Genomic DNA, 15,227 nt, shown 5'->3' with positions numbered 1-15,227 from the left:
ATTGTGCGCAGAGGCCAGTCGTTATTTCCAGATGCTGGTCAAGGATTCCACAACTGTCATGTTCACTACTGAGCTAGATCCCCGGAAATTTGCAAGGGACGTGTGAAACCGAAGTGGTCTGTGGATGAGAGTCTGGACGCCGCCCACACCAACACCACTTTGGCCGACAAGTGAACCGATTTTCAACGACAAATTGCTCATGCGCTTTCCAGTGAATCCATTGATTACCTCTGGGGCCAACGTTGCAATCAGGGGCACCATCAAGATGCCGGAAAACCGCCAGCGCCTCTGCGTGCAACTGACTCACGTTGGTCTTTTTAAAGACAGCTCGCAAACTCTGATGCAACAGAGGAAGATGAGTCATATGCATTTCTTGCTGTGGACGAGGTTATATGATCGTTAGATCCTCTGCGCAGAATCATATTCTCCATCGATGTTACCTTACAATCGGCGCCTGCCACATCAGCCGCCACGATAATGCTACATATTTAGTTAGAAACACTGAGCAGAAAGAACAGACCCATAAGAAGAAAGCGTCATCCTGTCCTGTCTCAGAGGTGTCAAAATGCAAAGTGGTGTCGGCAGTGTTTAATGTATATCTGAGCACTTTTAACATTGCAGCAATCGTGAATAATTTTATGATTATAGAGAATACGCCTCGATTGGAAATAGAAACCGGATGTTGACCTAGATTTCGGCGCGGATAACACACTAAAATTACAAACGGCCTCTTTAGGCAGTTTCGTTTCAAATCTATACGTCCCTGAGATCATTTTTCCGATCTTTTATATTAGCGATCCAGGCTATGTTTACAATCGAAAGGAGTAATGTTTCAGATCGGTCATTAGGCTCGTAACAATGTCGCCATGCAAAAGTCTCGTTAGACTGATGCAATAATACATCGGGAGTGCAGAAATCATCACAGGTAAATATAGGAGTAAAATAGTTACTAAAGTATATCTGTTTCATGATTTATTCTGCAGAAGCAGAGCCTCCAACGAAGCATTACATTAAATTAAGGTGTTTCGCGTTCAACCAGCTCAACTTCAAATTAATATTTTCAGAAGACATAAATTCAATTAAATCGTATAAGAAACACTATAAAATCATCGGAGATGCATGCACGACAGTAACAGCATCAGCTTTAGTGGGATATGGGGAACATCATCATCCCGCATGCTGCCGTAACTTCGCGCGCTATGTGCAACCATCTTTACAGTGGTGGTGATGCATAGATTTATAGATTGATGGGTTCTCCAACAAGTTGACGAATGATTCGATGGACAGAACTGGTGTTGGATATCGAACACTTATTAATTTCTATGTCTTTATTCCTGGGCTACCCATAGGTAGGTACAATAATCAAGTCATTCTGTTTCGTATGAATGTGTGCAACTGGGCTTTGTAAATTTATATTCTGTTTACTCTGTCACATATGCCTTTAACTGAACAGCAAGGAAGAAACTGATTGTTGTTTTATTTTGTGAACATGATGACATGGAAAAATGTTATGCATTAGTCTAGTTAACACCATACTGTAAGTATGAATTATTCTGCATGACCTTCTCGGTCATTTTATAAGAAGAATATTTTGTTTGGGTCCTTAACTGATAAAGTATTTTTGTGGAAACAAAAGTTCCACAGCTAAACTTTATTTTTATTAACATTTGTTTCTTCGCTACTACACAACTGGCCATTAAAATTGCTACACCAAGAATAAATGCAGATGATAAACGGGTATTCATTGGACAAATATATTCTACTAGAACTGACATGTGATTACATATTCACGCAGTTTGGGTGCATAGATCCTGAGCAATCAGTACCCAGAACAATCACCTCTGGCCGTAATAACGGCCTTGATACGCCTGGGCATTGAATCAAACAGAGCTTGGATGGCGTGTACAGGTACAGCTGCCCATGCAGCTTCAACACGATACCACAGTTCATCAAGAGTAGTGACTGGCGTATTGTGACGAGCCAATTGCTCGGCCACCATTGACCAGACGTTTTCAATTGGTGAGAGATCTGGAGAATGTGCTGCCAGCATTCGAACATTTTATGTATCCGGGAAGGCCTGTACAGGACCTGCAACATGCGATCGTGCATTATCCTGCTGAAATGTAAGGTTTCGCAGGGGTCGAATGAAGGGTAGAGCCACGGGCCGTAACACATCTGAAACGTAACGTCCACTGTTCAAAGTGCCGTCAATGCGAACAAGTGGTGACGGATACGTGTAACCATTGGCACTCCATACCATCACGCCGGGTGATACGCCAGTATGGCGCTGACGAATACACGCTTCCAATGTGCGTTCACCGCGATGTCGCCAAACACGGATGCGACTATCATGATGCTCTACACAGAACCTGGATTCATCCGAAAAAATGACGTTTTGCCATTCGTGCACCCAGGTTCGTCGTCGAGTACAACATCGCAGGCGTTCCTGTCCGTGATGCAGCGTTAAGAGTAACCGCAGCAATGGTCTCCAAGCTGATAGTCCATGCTGCTACAAACGTCGTCGAACTCTTCGTGCAGATGATTGTTTTCTTGCAAACGTCCCCATGTGTTGACTCAGGGATCGAGACGTGGCTGCACGATCCGTTACAGCCATTCGGATAAGATGCCTGTCATCTCGACTGCTAGTGATACGAGGCCGTTGGGATCCAGCACGGCGTTCCGTATTACCCTCCTGAACCCACCGATTCCATATTCTGCTAACAGTCATTGGATCTCGACCAACGCGAGCAGCAATGTCGCGGTACGATAAACCGCAATCGCGGTAGGCTACAATCCGACCATTATCAAAGTCGGAAACGTGATGGTACGCATTTCTCCTCCTTACACGAGGCATCACAACAACGTTTCACCAGGCAACGCCGGTCAACTACTCTTTGTTTATGAGAAATCGGTTGAAACTTTCCTCATGTCAGCACGTTGTAGGTGTCGTCACCCGGCGCCAAACTTGTGTGAATGCTCTGAAAGGCTAATCATTTGCATATCACAGTGTCTTCTTCCTGTCGGTTAAATTTCGCCATGTGTCACGTCATCTTCGTGATGTAGCAATTTTAATGGCCAGTAGTGTAGTTTCTGGGTTGCCGTCCCGTTCTCCAGCGCTCATCCCCCTCACCCAGCCAAGTTCTGAAACTAAAATCTGCCATAGTCACTACCCACAGTTCAATGGTTTTGCATGCAAATACGAATGATACCATAGGTGCATTTTAACACTCCGCTAACACAATTGCTGCAACGTGAAAGGCAAAGAAATCGTCCTGTTCACGATAAAATAATGAATCTTTATAAAACAGACAGTTTTGTGTATGGTGTAACGTCCCCTTCAATGTGGAAGTCACAAGAGGTGAAACTAGATCCCGACCAAAGTGGGACCAGAATTCATTGGCTCAATCCTTTGAAATGATTCAGGAAAGTCATGCGAAACCTTGAATGAGGGTGGATGGACGACAGTTTAAACCTCGCTCCACCTCCACATATGTCGTTTCCATCAACCGTAATACGTTTCTCGTTTAGTGACCATGTTAATTATAATTCTTGAAATATCCAGTACATTACTACAGGTTATTATTAACACAAAACACAAAGCAGTTATGCTGTACAGTCATACTGTAAGATACGCGAATGTAGAAAATTACGAGTAATAACGACTGAGCACAAAAATGGAAGTCACGGCACTTCTGCGTCTGCATAGAAATATTAGATCGTACAGCAGTTCAGATATAGCAAACCCCTGTGAGAAGTCAACTGGTACAACGCTCAGTGTGTAGAGATAATAAAACCTTACTAACGGTTTCACACAGTTTTATCTGTTCTTTGTGGCTACTACAAGGTTACCTTTCAGGAGAGAGTGCCACGAACGCTGCAATACGAGAAATAACTGGCTTTACTGCTACCACTAAAAAGTTGATAGGTCTACCTACCGTGTGGCGACCTACCGTAAACACGACGCACTTGCTGCAGCAGTGGCAGTAAATACTCCATCCAACACTGTTCTCTCCAACAACACTCCACGTACAAGATAAATTCACATGTTTCCATGCTTTGTCCGGAAGCGGCGTAATGTGCAGAACAAACCTGAGTCTGTAAATCAAGTATTTTGTCGCAGATATCTGCGAAAACGAGCCAGTAATATTTAAGTGGAGTTTTATAACGTCTTTTTCTGCGGTAAGAAGGGAAACATATGCGATCACTCTGTTGTCCGTCTGTCCGCGTCTGTCTCTCAGTATGACTGTCCGTATGAAGTTGGAATTTGTCACATATTAAGGTCTACAGTCTCTTCGCGGTGTAAAAAAGTGAATCTTCTAACTCAATGCAATCCAAAGATATGGCCATTTGTGTCACATATTTTGATAATCGCAAACTCACTCGTTACAACCTATGGGGTACTTGCTCTTGAATTAAATATGTCTATAACAAACATTCCACGGTAGAAGTAAAGAAAAAAATGAGAAAATTGTGAATCTGTAATCACCCAGATCAAAAAAAGTTTTGCATCACCTTGGTTCCGGGAGTTTCTGGCCCTGAACAGAAAATTGTAATAGAGAGCAACATAAACATCATTTCCGCCCTTTTTGTTGCTCATGAAAACCACACATTGCATCTTGTACAACCATACAGCGAGACCTTCAGAGGTGGTGGTCGTGGTGGTCCAGATTGTTGTACCTCTAATACCCAGCAGCACGTCCTCTTGCACTAATGCATGCCTGTATTCGTCGTGGCATACTATCCACAAGTTCATCAAGGCACTGTTGGTCCAGATTGTCCCACTCCTCAACGGCGTAGATCCCTCAGAGCGGTTGGTGGGTTACGTCGTTCACAAACAGCCCTTTCCAGTCCATCCCAGGCATGTTCAATAGGGTTCATCTCTGGAGAACATGCTGGCCACTCTAGTCGAGCGATGTCGTTATCCTGAAGGAAGTCATTCACAACATGTGCACGATGGAGGTGCGAATTGTCGTCCATGAAGACGAATGCCTCGCTAATACGCTACCGACATAGTTGCACTATCGGTCGGAGGATGGCATTCACGTATCGTACAGCCGTTACGGCGCCTTAAAAAAATGGTTCAAATGGCTCTGAGCACTATGAGACTTAACTTCTGAGGTCATCAGTCCCCTAGAACTTAGAACTAATTAAACCTAACTAACCTAAGGACATCACACACATCCATGCCCGAGACAGGATTCGAACCTGCGACCGTAGCGGTCGCATAACAAAGGATAGGGCGGATGAGGGATTTATAGGTGTGGAGGATGGTGGAGGGGTCCAGACCCCACGTACGGCCGGAGAGGAGCTTGAGGAGACTGCGTCGGGAGCGTGCCTTCGCTTGGATTGTCCGGAGGTGGGGAGTCAAGGAGAGGCGACGGTCGAGGGTGACGCCAAGGTACTTAAGGGTGGGAGTGAGGGCGATAGGACGGCCATAGATGGTGAGATAGAAATCAAGGAGGCGGAAGGAAGGGGTGGTTTTGCCTACAATGATCGCCTGGGTTTTGGAGGGATTGACCTTGAGCAGCCACTGGTTGCACCAAGCGGTGAACCGGTCAAGATGGGATTGGAGAAGGTGTTGGGAGCGCTGTAGGGTGGGGGCAAGGGCAAGGAAGGCGGTGTCATCGGCAAACTGGAGAAGGTGGATGGGGGATGACGGCGGCGGCATGTCCGCCGTGTACAAAAGGTACAGAAGGGGGGAGAGGACGGAGCCTTGGGGCACACCGGCGGAGGGGAAAAAGGTGTAGGAATCTGAGTTATGGAGGGTGATATAGGAAGGACGGCGGGAGAGAAAGGAGCCGATCAGACGGACGTAGTTAATGGGAAGGGCGAAGGTTTGGAGCTTGAAGAAGAGATTGGAATTCCATACGCGGTCATAAGCACGTTCGAGGTCCAGGGAGAGGAAGATTGCGGAGCGACGGGAATTAAGATGTTCGGAAAGGATCGAGTGAGGTGAAGGGGAAGGTCGTCGGAAGAGAAGGACAGTCGAAAGCCACACTGGGTAATGGGAAGGAGGCGGTACTGGCGGAGATGCTGGTGGATGCGTCGGGTGAGGACAGATTCCAGGACCTTGCTGAAGACCGAGGTAAGGCTGATGGGACGGTAGGAGGAGACAGCGGACGGCGGTTTGCCAGGTTTAAGGAACATGAGGATACGGGAGGTTTTCCACAGGTCGGGGTAGTAACCAGTGGACTCTGGTTGAGTGAGAGGCAGGCGCTTAAATACTCTATCGGGGGCGCCGCTATTGGCTGTTGGAACCAAGTGTTCCACTGTGGCGCCCTCACACTAAATGCAGGCCAGGAGGCGCAATGATGCAGAGACCCCTAGGGGTCTCCGACGTCCATGACGTCTGGCGGGGATTCAAATTCCGCGGCGCGCGGTACCAGATTGCGCTTCTCTTCCTTCTCTGCCTCCTTTGAATTTTACGCCCACGAGTATACATTCAAAGCATTCGTGAGTCCATCACCGCACATTTCATTCAAGTAGCGATGAATTTTAATTGGTGTCACACAACACAAATGGAGAACAGGAACGATTACACGCTGTTCTTGTAATGAAAACACTGCCTCTTGAAATATTATCAAAAACGGTTCTCACTCTCGCCGCTGCCGCAGTGCGCCGCACAGTGCTGCCAACTGTCACGCATTCACAACTACACTACTGGCCATTAAAATTGCTGCAACACGAAGATGACGTGCTACAGACGTGAAATTTAACCGACAGGAAGAAGATGCTGTGATATGCTTTTATGAGCATTCACACAAGGTTGGCGCCGGTGGCGACACCTACAATGTGCTGACATGAGGAAAGTTTCTAACCGATTTCTCATACACAAACAGCAGTTGACCGGCGTTGCCTGGACAAACGTTGTTGTGATGCCTCGGGTAAGAAGAAGAAATGCGTACCATCACGTTTCCGACATGATTAAGGTCGGATTGTAGCCTATCGCGATTGCGGTTTATCGTATCGCGACATTGCTGCTCGCGTTGGTCGAGATCCAATGACTGTTAGCAGAATATGGAATCGGTGGGTTTAGGAGGGTAATACGGAACGCCGTGCTCGATCCCAACGGCCTCGCATCACTAGAAGTCGAGATGACAGGCATCTTCTCCACATGGCTGTAACGGATCGTGCAGCCACGTCTCGATCCCTGAGCCAACAGATGGGGACGTTTGCAAGAAAACAACCATCTGCACGAACAGTTCGACGTTTGTAGCAGCATGGACTGTCAGCTCATAGACCATGGCTGCGGTTACTCTTGATGCTGCATCACAGACAGGAGAGCCTGTAATGGTGTACTCAACGACGAACGTGGGTGCACGAATGGCAAAACGTCATTTTTTCGGATGAATCCAGTTTCTGTTTACAGCATCATGATGGTCGCATGCTTGTTGGCGACATCGCAGTGAACGCACATTGGAAGCGTGTATTCTTTATCGCCATACTGGCGTATCACCCGGCGTGATGGCATGGTGTGCCATTGTTTACATGTCTCGGTCACCTCTTGTCCGCAATGACGGCACTTTGAACAGTGGACGTTACATCTCAGATGTGTTACGACCCGTAGCTCTGCCCTTCATTCGATCCCTGCAAAATCCTACATTTCAGCAGGATAATGCACGACCGCATGTTGCAGACCCTGTACGGGCCTTTCTGGGTACAGAAAATGTTCGACTGCTGCCGTTGCCAGCACATTCTCCAGATCTCTCACCAATTGAAAACGTCTGGTCAACGGTGGCCGAGTAATTGGCTCGTCACAATACACCAACGATAACTGTGGTATCGTGTTGAAGCTGCATGGGCAGCTGTACCTGTACACGCCATGCAAGCTCTCTTTGACTCAATGCCCAGGTGTATCAAGGCCGTTATTACGGCCGGAGGTGGTTATTCTGGGTACTTATTTCTCAGGATCTATGCATCCAAACTGCGTGAAAATGTAGTCACATGTCAGTTCTAGCATAATATATTTGTCCAATGAATACACGTTTATCATCTGCATTTCTTCTTGGTGTAGCAATTTTAACGGCCAGTAGTGTAGTTCACGCATATTGTATTAGAAACCACAAGTCTCTGCTTCCAGTCCTGTGATATAAAGCCGGGCTTTATAACTTCAATGCAAGTGCTTTGCCTTCGAGTGCACAGAGTGCAGCGCCGCCCCTTGTTGGCAGGCGGCTGGGCTGCAAGTGGACGCTGGTGGCGAGCATGGCGGTCTACACGCCGTACCTGGCGGCGCAGTTCTGGGCGACGCGCGGCTCCCTGCTGCCGGCGGCGGCCCTGGTGGGGCTGGGCGGCGGCCCGCTCTGGTGCGCCAAGTGCTCCTACCTCACCGCCGCCGCCCGCCGCTTCGCCAGCCTCGCCGGGCAGCGCGACGACGACGTCCAGGTGCGCTTCTTCGGCGTCTTCTTCACCATCTTCCCCGTCGCCAACGTCCTGGGCAACGCCATCTCCTCCCTCGGTAAGTCTTTTTTATTTTTGGTCAAATATTCGAGCGGATCGAAAACGAGACTCCATAACGGATTGGTGAGTTGGAAAATAGGTCATGTCCACGTTTTTTCAAATTATGTTTAGCAGAGATATGCGATCTTTACACGTGGTCCAGTCACACTAATGAGGTCACCACCTATTTCGAGAGTCAAAGTGCAATAACCACCAACAGACGGCAGGTGGCAGCACTGGCAGTGCAGGGTACATAAAGCGTATCGGGGGGGGGGGGGGGGGGGGGGGGATGCTGAAAACAGGGCAGTCGTTCTCGTAATACCGAAACGGAGTAACTTATCTGCCTTCCAAAAGGGCACGGTCATTAGCTTTTGGGTCAAGGGTGGGAGCATTTCCGAAATGGCTAAGTTTGGACACTGTTTGAATGCCAGTGCGGTCAATGTACGAGGTGCGACAATAAAGTAATGAGACTGATTTTCTTTGCAAGATGTGGCAACCCTGCAGGCTTGCGTACGCACAACATCTTTGACCTCTGACTATAAGCTGCTTCTAGTCCAAGCGGCACATTGATGCAACAGCTCAGTCGTGAGTTGTGCTCTAATAAGTTAACACGTGTTTGTGTCTCTCGTCACGGAAATGGAACCGCATAATATTGCGAAACGGTATGACATTTCTTTTTGCGTTAAATTGGGTGAAAACGCGACGACAACTTACGGTAAGCTTTGGAAGGCTTTTGGAGAGGAGGTTATGTCAAGAGCTCAAGTTTTTCATTGGCATAAATGTCTAGTGAAGGTAGAACGAATGTTGAAGATGAAGACCGCAGTGGACGACCATCAACCTCACGGACAGATGTCAACTTGGCCAGGGTGCGTGAATTCGTACGATCTTATAGAAGATTATCCTTGAAAATGATTGCAGAAGAACTGAACATCAATTGAGAAACGGTTCATCTAATAATAACTGAAGATCTTGGTATGAGAAAGATTTGTGCAAAAATCGTCCCCAAAAATCTCACACCACAACAGCGAGAAACATGGAAAAATGTGGCAGCCGATCTGTGAGAGCAAACGGAAATCAGTTCAGAGCCGTGTTATCACTGGTGGTGAAAGTTGGTTTTTTCAGTACGATCCAGAGACAAAACTCCAAAGTTCGCCATGGTGCTCAGAGGGATCACCCAGACCAAAATAAGCTCGCATGTCAAAGTCAAAAGTCAAATGCATGCTTGTGTGCTTCTTTGATTCCAAGGGAATTGTTCATAAAGAGTGGGTGCCTCCTGGACAACCAGTTAACCAATATTACCACAAAGAAATTTTAGAAAGACTTCGTAAAAGGGTTCTTCGTGTCCGGTGCCAACATTGCTGATAATTGGATTCTGCATCACGATAATGCGCCATCCCATGCTGCTCTGTCAGTACAGCAATTTTTAACCTCAAAACAAATTTTAGTTCAACAACAGCTACCTTATTCGCCAGATATCGCTCCATGCGACTTTTTTTTATGTCCAAGAGTCACAACGGCGGTCAAGGGACACCATTTTCAAACAAAACAAGATGTCCAAAAAGCTGTGACGAGAGTCTTGGAGGATATTACAGAAGATGAGTTCCAGAAACGTTACCATCAGTGGCAGAAGCGCTGGAAAATGTGTGTGCAATCAGAAGGGAGCTACTGTGAAGGAGACAACACTAAACTTGACTAAAACGGTAAGCAACTTTTTTTTTCACATCAGCCTTATTACTTTATTGTCGCACCTCGTATACTTTGCATGGCAATATGGCGCTATCTGAAACCAGCACAGAGGCAACTGTGGTGTACCAAAGGCAATAAGTGACAGGGGTGAACGATGGCTGCAGAGATATGTACAGACGAATAGACAGACAGCTTTTCAGTAACTGGCCGCCCAGATGGATCAAGGGGCTACCAACAGTTTCTCCTCAACGACTGTTCAGCGGACATTACTGTGTATGAGCCTCCACAGAAGGCACCTGGTTCATGCTTCCATGCTGACTGCTGTTAATCAAGGACAGAAGCTGGTATTTGCATGCCAGTACCACAACCGGACGTCCATGAATTCTGAAAGGTGGCCTTTCCAAATAAATCACATTTTATGCTCCTTTGGACAGATGGCTGTTGGCATGTACAGTGACAAACGTCTGAAAGTAGATGCCTGCAGCAGTTGTCAGAAGGGTCCAAGCTCGAGGAGGGAGGGTTATGGTCTGTAAAATGTTTTCGTGGCATTGCCCAGGTGATTTAGTCATTCTGGAAGGCGCAATGGATCAACGCAACTATACATCTATCTTTGGGGGACATCTCCACCCTTTGTATGTCTGGTATTGTATGTGAACCGGGGACCTTGAAACGACGGAGAAGCCGGCGGGAGTGGCCGAGCTGTTCTAGGCGCTACAGTCTGGAACTGCGCGACCGCTACGGTCGCAGGTTCGAATCATGCCTCGGGCATGGAAGTGTGTGATGTCCTTAGGTTAGTTAGGTTTAAGTAGTTCTAAGTTCTAGGCGACTGATGACCTTAGAAGTTAAGTCCCATAGTGCTCAGAGCCATTTGAACCAAACGACGGAGAGGATCTGTCCCCACCGCAGCTGCAGTGGTCCACAACCCCATGACGATTACCGCAGTCCACTTCACCCCTCCGCCGCCCCACACCGAACCCAGGGTTATTGTGCAGTTCGGCCCCCGGTGGACCCCCCAGGGAGCGTCTCGCACCAGACGAATGTAACCCCTATGTTTGCGTGGTAGAGTAGTGGTGGTGTATGCGTACATGGAGAACCTGTTTGCGCAACAATCGCCGACATAGTGTAGCTGAGGTGGAATAAGGGAAACCAGCCCGCATTCGTCGAGGCAGCTGGAAAACCGCCTAAAAACCATCCACAGTCCGGCTGGCTCACCGGACCTCAACACAAGGCCGCCAGGCGGATTCGTGCCGGGGACCAGGCGCTCCTTCCCGCCCGGAAGGCCGTGCGTCAGACTGCTCGGCTAACCAGGCGGGCATCTCCACCCTTACTTGCAGTTGGTTTTTCCTCAGCATGACGGGATACATCAGGAGGACAACACAACATGTAACACAGTTCACCGTGTATGTACGTGGTTTGAAGAGGATCAGGATGATTTTACTGTATTACCCTGTATTGCCACTGCTGCAAAATACTAACAAGAATTCTTTACAGACGAATGGAAAAACTGGTAGAAGCCGACCGTGGGGAAGATCAGTTTCGGTTCCGTAGAAATGTTTGAACACGAGAGGCAATACTGACCCTACGACTTATCTTAGAAAATAGATTAAGGAAAGGCAAACCTACGTTTCTAGCATTTGTAGACTTAGAGAAAGCTTTCGACAATGTTGACTGGGATACTCTCTTCCAAATTCTGAAGGTAAAAGGGGTAAAATACAGGGAGCGAAAGGCTGTTTACAATTTGTACAGAAACCAGATGGCAGCTATAAGAGTCGAGGGACATGAAAGGGAAGCAGTGGTTGGGAAGGGAGTGAGACAGGGTTGTAGCCTCTCCCCGATGTTATTCAATCTGTATACTGAGAAAGCAGTAAAGGAAACAAAAGAAAAATTTGGAGTAGGAATTAAAATCCATAGAGAAGAAATAAAAACTCTGAGGTTTGCCGATGATATTGTAATTCTGTCAGAGACACCAAAGGACCTGGAAGAGCGGCTGAACGAAATGGACATGGTATTGAAAGGAGGATATAAGATGAACATCAACAAAAGCAAAACGAGAATAATGGAATGTGGTCGAATTAAATGGGGTGATGCTGAAGGATTTAGATTAGGAAATGAGACGCTTAAAGTATTAAATAAGTTTTGCTATTTGGGGAGCAAAATAACTGATGATGGTCGAAGCAGAGAGGACATAAAATGTAGACTGGCAATGGCAACGAAAGCGTTTCTGAAGAAGAGAAATTTGTTAACATCGAGTACAGATTTAAGTGTCAGGAAGTCGTTTTTGAAAGTATTTGTATGGAGTGTAGCCATGTATGAAAGTGAAACGTGGACGATAAATAGTTTAGACAAGAAGCTTTCGAAACGTGGTGCTACAGAAGAATGCTGAAGATTAGATGGGTAGATCACATAACTAATGAGGAGGTATTGAATAGAACTGGAGAGAAGAGAAATTTGTGGCACAGCTTGACAAGAAGAAGGGATCGGTTGGTAGGGCATATTCTGAGGCATCAAGGGATCACCAATTTAGTATTGGAGGGCAGCGTGGAGGGTAAAAATCGCAGAGGGACACCATGAGATGAATACACTAAACGCATTCAGAAGGATATAGGTTGCAGTAGGTACTGGGAGATGAAGAACCTTGCACAGGATAGAGAATGGAAAGTTGCATCAAATCAGTCTCTGGACTGAAGACCATAACAACAACAACAACCCTGTCTACGGAACTCCCCGGATTAAAACCCAGTCTTAAATCTATGGTACCACCTCGATTGAGCTGTCCGTGCTATGAATCCTCAACTGAGAAATTTAGGCCATCTTTTCATGGCACTGGAGTTGTTGGTACTAGTGGCTGCCGCATCGCGGTCGCGAAGTGTGGCCGAGGGAGTTCCAGATAAGTTTTATAGTCTGACGATGATTTATGGATTTGTAGTTTTAGCTTGACGATGTCCACTATGGACAAACGGTAGGTACTGTTATTCTTAAGAAGGTTGGGTTTTCCCGACTGAAACCTAGGTAAATTCAAGGTAAGCGTTGCAACTGAGGCTGTTAATTATTAAAATTAAAATTAATATTTACACAGTTGCTGACAGGGCCGTGAAATGTTGAAGATATTTAATCAGCTTCATAGTTATTGTCGGAATTACTTGATAATATTGCCGCCTTATGCTTCTTTACAGAACTAATCATGTCACTGTCGCTGCATTCGTCCTCAATGCTACGCAAAGTACCCTCCGCCATACACTAGACACGAAAGCTGGTTAATATTGCATTGTCATTCATTCAGTTGTCAGTTACGTGGAAAGTTTCAACTCTCTACCTAATTGGAAAGTGAGTTTAAAATCAATTTCAAAATTTGTACCGAACAAACAGACAAGAATGCGACCTACATTAATAAAAACGTGTTCAAATAGAAGGTATTTGATACATAAAAATACAATCAAAATGCTCGATAAGTGAAAGTACATGAAGGCAATCAAGTATGACACATTGATTAAAGAGGTGACCACCTAAATATATCTACATCTTCATGGATACTCTGCAAATCACATTTAAGTGCCTGGCGGAGGGTTCATCTGGTCATCTACCCAATAATTCTTTATTATTCCAATCTCGTACAGTGCGGAAGAAACGATCACCTATATCTTTTCGTGCGGGCTCTGATTTCCCTCATTTTATTATGATGATCGTTCCTTCGTATGTAAGTCGGCGTCAACAAAATATTTTCGCATTCGAAGGTGAAAGTAGGTGATTCAAATTTCGTGAGAAGTTTCCGTCGTAACAAAAAACGCCTTTGTTTTAATGATGTCCACCCCAAATCCTGTATCATTTCAGTGACACTCTCTCCCCTATTTCGTGATAACACAAAACGTGAAGCCCTTCTTTGAACTTTCTTCGTGCACTCCGTCAGTCCTAACTGGTAAGGATCCCACACCGCACAGCAATATTCTATTAGAGGACGGACAAGCGTAATGTAGGCAGTCTCTTTAGTAGATCTGTCACATTTTCCAAGTGTCCTGCCAGTAAAACGCAGTCTTTGGTTAGCCTTCCCCACAACTTTTTCTATGTGTTCGTAGTTGTAATTCCTATGTATTTAGTTGAATTTACGGCCTTTATATTTGAGTGATGTATCGTGTAAATGAAGTTTAACGGATTCCTTTTAGCATTCATGTGGATGACCTCACACTTTTCGTTATTTAGGGTCGATTTCGAATTTTTACACAATACAGATATCTTTTCTAAATCCTTTTGCAACTTGTTAGAATCTTCTGACGACTTTATTAGTTGATAAACGACAGCAGCATACGCAAATAAGCTAAGACGGCTACTCAGATTGTCTCCTAAATCGTTTATGTAGATAAGGAACACGAAAGGGCCTATAGCACTACCTCTGAGAAAGCCATAAATCACTTCTGTTTTGCTCGATGACTTTCCACCAGTTACTACGAACTGTGAGCTCTCTGGCAGGAAATCATGAATCAAGTCAGATAACTGAGACGATATTCCATAAGCAAGCAATTTCACTACAAGTCGCTTGTGTGGTACAGTGTCAAAAGACTTCTGGAAATCTAGAAATACGGAATCAATTTGAAATCCCTTGTCAATAGAACTCAGCACTTCGTGTGAGTAAATAGTTAGTTGTGTTTCAGAAGAACGATGTTTTCTAAATTCGTGTTGAGTGTCTGTCAATAGACCGCTCTCTTCGAGGTAATGCAATAATGTTGGAATACGATATATGTTCCAAAATCCTGCTGCATATTGACGTTAATGATACGGGCCTGTAATTTAGTAGATTATCTCTACTACCTTTCTTGAGTATTGGTGTGACCTGTGCAACTTTCCAGTCTTTTGGTGCGGATCTTTCGTCGAGCGAACGCTTGTATATAGTTGTTAAGTATGGAGCTATTGTATCAGCGTACTCTGAAAGGAACCCAACAAGTATACAGTCTGGACCGGAAGACTTGCTTTTGTTATGTGATTTAAGTTGTTTCACTACTCTGAGGATATCTATTTCTACGTTACGCATCTTTGCAGCTCTTCTTGATTCGAATTCTGGAATATTTACTTCTGCTCTTTGGTGAAGAAATTTCGGAACGCTGTGTTTAGTAACT

At 45.7% G+C, this 15,227-nt stretch overlaps 1 protein-coding gene across 1 annotated transcript in view; it reads left to right on the top strand.

Annotated features, from left to right (window-relative positions):
* LOC124619194 (protein unc-93 homolog A-like) overlaps positions 1-15,227 on the top strand; it is a 271,654-nt gene that overhangs the window by 124,700 nt on the left and 131,727 nt on the right. The window contains exon 2 of the mRNA XM_047145453.1: positions 8,169-8,455. Coding sequence (XP_047001409.1) covers positions 8,169-8,455 — 287 coding nt within the window. The remainder of the gene's footprint in view (positions 1-8,168; positions 8,456-15,227) is intronic.

The sequence above is a fragment of the Schistocerca americana genome, chromosome 1 (assembly GCF_021461395.2).
Source record: "Schistocerca americana isolate TAMUIC-IGC-003095 chromosome 1, iqSchAmer2.1, whole genome shotgun sequence".
In the NCBI taxonomy this organism is placed as follows: domain Eukaryota; kingdom Metazoa; phylum Arthropoda; class Insecta; order Orthoptera; family Acrididae; genus Schistocerca; species Schistocerca americana.
Note: the sequence above shows the minus strand (reverse complement) of the source record. Positions and strands in the feature narration are given on the sequence as shown.